Source organism: Acanthisitta chloris, unplaced genomic scaffold, assembly GCF_000695815.1.
Source record: "Acanthisitta chloris isolate BGI_N310 unplaced genomic scaffold, ASM69581v1 scaffold17628, whole genome shotgun sequence".
NCBI classification, from domain to species: Eukaryota; Metazoa; Chordata; class Aves; order Passeriformes; family Acanthisittidae; genus Acanthisitta; species Acanthisitta chloris.
In genome coordinates this window covers 10,921-15,222 of record NW_008685628.1, presented here as the reverse complement: position 1 = coordinate 15,222, position 4,302 = coordinate 10,921, and the positions used below count along the sequence as shown (strand labels likewise).

Below are 4,302 nucleotides of genomic sequence, written 5' to 3'. Positions count from 1 at the left end.
ACCCAAACCAGTCTGGGGTTCTATGGATTTCGCAGTAATTCAGTCATATAATGGTTTAGAAAATGAGAGAGTAGAAGCTGAGTGTGTCTGGACTAAAAGCATGTAGAGGTCGTGTAGCATCCTCAGGTTTGCTCCTCATGACTTTGACTGCACAGTTTGGAGTAGGATATGAGATATCTTTGGTTACACTGGTGAGAGTCAATCTCTGTGAAGGCCACAAAGGGCTCAGGTCAGTTCTCAGCTGTTTCCTCCAACACTGCAAGCCCTGGAGAGCTCACAGCCTTCACTTAGCTGCTTACAGTTGAAATAAGCACTGGAGAGAGGCTAAATTTTGCCTCACTGATATCCATATACTTGTACATACTTTCCACCTGGAGCCTTCACCCTGCCCACTGCCTGTGGCTTGGGAGCCTTTGGCTCACATTGCTGTTTGTGTTTCATTAAAGGGATTTTCACCTTGCTCCACAGCCAGAGCAGCTGTGGATGTTGTTGGTTCTTCAGAAACAGAGGATGAGTTCCCTTCTTATCTTCTCTAGTATTTTTAGACACTCATGACCAACCAAAGTGTTTCTCCAGCTTCGATTTCTCTCTTTGTATATTCTTTTTCCTCCAAGTAACGTTTACAGAAAGCCCAAACAGCTGCTTTATTCCGTGCAGGAAGCAGCCAAAGTGACCAGGCAGCCATCAGGAGCTCAGTACACCCAGAAGAGTGAGTTTCCCTGGGAGTCAGGCTGGGAGCAGATGGTTGGGAGTGAGGCAGAGGGAAGCCAAGCAGAGCATCTCCAACAGGAGAGCAGCGACTGAGCCGTGGCCATGGGACTTGGCTCCTGCTTTTTGGCTGAGCTCGAGGGGCAGATGGGGAGTGACAGAGGGAAGATGAGCTGCTTGTTAACATCAGCTCACAGAGTGGAATTTCCCCTGGAAGCAAATTAACCCCTTTATTGAAGCAGTTGAAGTGTTGCTGCTGAGGTCTGTGTAGTAACAGCCACCGGAAGGAACCTTTAAAAATCCCAACAACTCCACAGCCCCAAGTGGTGCAGGACATGCTGATCCTCACTGCACTCCATTAAACAGCCTCTCCTAACATCTGGCCTTCTAGAGCACATAAAAATGTTTTCCTTCTGGCAGCAGTTTTTATGGAGATGTAATAATACAAGTTTTTTCGAAAGAAAAATGAATTCTCTTTTCAGGTTCTGCTTCTTACCACAAGCTCAGCCTGTTCAGGTGTGAGGAGACACAGTAAGGAGCCCCTGGAAGTAACTGACCCCACTGCCAGATCCATGGTTACCCCAACTCTGGGCAATTAGCTGATAGTTCCCAAACTAAGGTCAGGTTTATACTCTCCCTCACTGCAGCTGGATCCATTCTCCAGGCACTGTGTCTCCATTCCATGTAAACAATCCAGCTACAATCTAAAGGCAAGATGAAGTGTCCTCGTGCTCCTTCTCCCCCTTCTAGGTTATCTTTTGCCTTCAGGGTTCCAAGTAAATGACATGCTTCCCCAAGCCTCTTGCAGACTTGGCTTATTAGAAGAAACCTGTAGCTGGCTCAGATTTTTAAACTCTCCCCTGAGGGAGGGATAGGAACAGATGGATAAGAGAATTCAGGGGGATTAGTGAAACCCTTTGAAGATTGATCTTCCCACTGCATTTTTCTCCTGATTTTGTTTTTGTGCCATCTCAGCACATATTGTATCTGTTGAGGTCTCTGGGCCTGATGGTTATTGTTCAACAGCTTGTCCATGTCTTAGCCACAATTTTCACCTCAAGAAGTGGGGAAGATGTTCTTTATCCTAGCACAGACCATGGATGGATGTGATATGGGGCAGAATCAGATGAAATAAAGCCAGTGTTGCATCTGCAGCTCCAACTCCTATTTTTTGATATTAGGGATGAAAAGTCTCACCTAGTCCAGGTATTTGTTTCCTGCACTAAGAGCTTTGGTGTCATTACACACCTGAGTTGTTCCAGCTCTGAATTTCTGCTGCCAGAGTCACTCTGCTCCTTTCTGCTCCTCCAGACTTCCTTTGTACTTCCTTCCCCCTCATACTCAGGTAAATGTTTGTTCAGCTTTTGGTCTAAAAAGAAAGAACTACAAACTACCAAAGTTTTCTTCCCACATTATTTCGTAGCTTAAAACATCTCCACTCCTGCAGGTCATTGTGGGGTTTGTATTCCCTGCATTTTCTCTCTCCCCTGGAGGGTAAACAGTGCCTGAGGTGCCTTTTGCCAGGAGATGCTGAGGATGGAGGATGTGCCCCAGGAGTGAGCAGCAGTGGTGTTTGAGGTGAAGATGAAAAGAAAGAGCTATCACCCACCTGGAATACCACACCCTGTGCTGCAGAGCTGTACATGGTCACTCTGGGACATCTCCTGCAGCCCCTCAGTAGGTTGGGAGTGACAGTTTTGTAGTCTGTCCACACCAGGGGTTTAATTGCTTCATGGTTTTTATTACACTACATTTTCTGTTACCAACATGGGAACCTTTGGCAAGTTCTGGGAGTTCTCAGCACGTTCCTGGTCTGTTTGCACACTGCAGGAGGAGGCACTGCAGGATTCTGAGACCACTTCTTCCATCCCTCCTGGGTGCTGTCCCACCCTGCCCTCAGGTTCCCACGTTATCAATGGATCTGTGTTTCCTTTGCAGATGGAGAAGGATGAGACTGTGAGTGACTCCTCTCCACACATAGCCAATATCGGGCGCTTGGTAGAGGTAAGTGCTGTGGCAGCAGCTCTTGGCTGCTGCAGCTTCTCTGGCCCAAATCTGCTGCCATGCCTAAGGGTTTTGTTGCTTTTGCCTTTCCACACAAGTGATTTATTCCTGTTGTGCCTGTTGCTGGTGTGTGGTGGCTCAGGACTCCTCCTGGCATCACTTCCAGCTGTTTGTGGACACAAACCACCACTCTGCCCTGTTCTCCTGCTCAGCACAGCCATAACCTTCCTGTAAAACAAATGTTCCATCCCTGAGAATTAATTAGCAATTTCCTACTCCCATATTTGCCTCTGCAGTCACTTTTGGGCAGAATTATTTCAAGTCAGGTTTGCTCTACACATCTGTCCCTTGAGCTGAAGGTTCAGTGTGTATCAACCACATGTTAAATCCCCTGGACTTGGTTTTGGAGTTGGATTTCATGACAACTGTCAGTGCTGTGAGCTCAGCATGAGGAGTGAAGCTGCTCAGAAGGTGCAACACCAGTTTGCTCTGTCACTGCACTGTCCTGTATGATTTGTGTTCCCAATTTCCTAGGTCTTCATAGCCACTGTGGCAAGAGAGGAGAAAATCCTCAACTCAAATAGACTATAATGTATTTTTAAGGGAACTGGGGGATGAAGGGAAGGCACCTACCTCTTTTTCATCCCTTTTCTAAGCTTTGGGGGAAAGCAATGGAGTGAAAAAAATGCTGCTTAATTACAGGATCTGTCTCAAAACTCTTGGCCATGCAGCAATGAATAAGTTACTAGCTCAGAAATTCAAAATAACTCATAACCTACGGACTGTTGGTTATCCTAAATGATTGACTTGGCACTTGGAGTCAGCTCAGTGCCAGGAAATTGCAGAGGAAGGTTAGGGTGAGATGCATTTTGCTTCCCTGCAGAAACATGGATAGCTGGAGAGAAACTGCCCTCTCGTGGTCCTGAGAGACATCCCAGAGCCTGGAGTGGTTAACTGGGAGCAGAGCACAGGATAAGCCTTTATTTCTTTGCCAAGAGCAGGGATTGGGTCACAGTGTGTTGGTGAGAACCCACCAGGTCAGAGCTGTGACAGGTTGGGCACATCAAGGTGACCCAAGGGCTGCACAGTCCTGCAAACAGCTGATGTGCCTAATGATCTGGTTTCTTCCTTTTCCCTAGGACATGGAAAACAAAATCAGGAGTACACTGAACGAGATTTATTTTGGAAAGACAAAGGACATCGTTAATGGGCTGAGGTAAGGGAACTCCAGTGGGGTGGGACCCCCTGGTCTGCTCTCATTTCCCCTCCCTGTGCTCTGGAGCATTAGTTGTGTAGAGTTCAGGGTACAGAAATCTGAAGCAATGTTTTAATCCTTTATTCCTTCACCAGGAGGTCAAGAACCCAATGAACACTATTTGTATTTCAGGATGATTTTTAATGAGTTTTATTCCTCACAGTCCTGCAAATTATACTTAAATTCTGCCTTCTCCTTCTACTGTTCTTAAAACCAGTGCCAGAATTAAGTCATGACATGAGTGGTTTGTGGTATTTAGACTTTGCTTTAAGTTGTGACTTTTTCTGTCAACACCACAGGCCAAAATGTAGTGTGCTAGGACAGATTAAGGGAGT

At 46.4% G+C, this 4,302-nt stretch overlaps 1 protein-coding gene across 1 annotated transcript in view; it reads left to right on the top strand.

Moving 5' to 3' along the window:
• CAPZB (capping protein (actin filament) muscle Z-line, beta) overlaps positions 1 to 4,302 on the top strand; it is a gene marked incomplete at its 5' end in the record, with an annotated part of 46,323 nt that overhangs the window by 38,459 nt on the left and 3,562 nt on the right. Inside the window, 2 exons of the mRNA XM_009079856.1 lie at positions 2,647 to 2,712; positions 3,852 to 3,928. Of these exons, the coding sequence (XP_009078104.1) occupies positions 2,647 to 2,712; positions 3,852 to 3,928 (143 nt within the window). The remainder of the gene's footprint in view (positions 1 to 2,646; positions 2,713 to 3,851; positions 3,929 to 4,302) is intronic.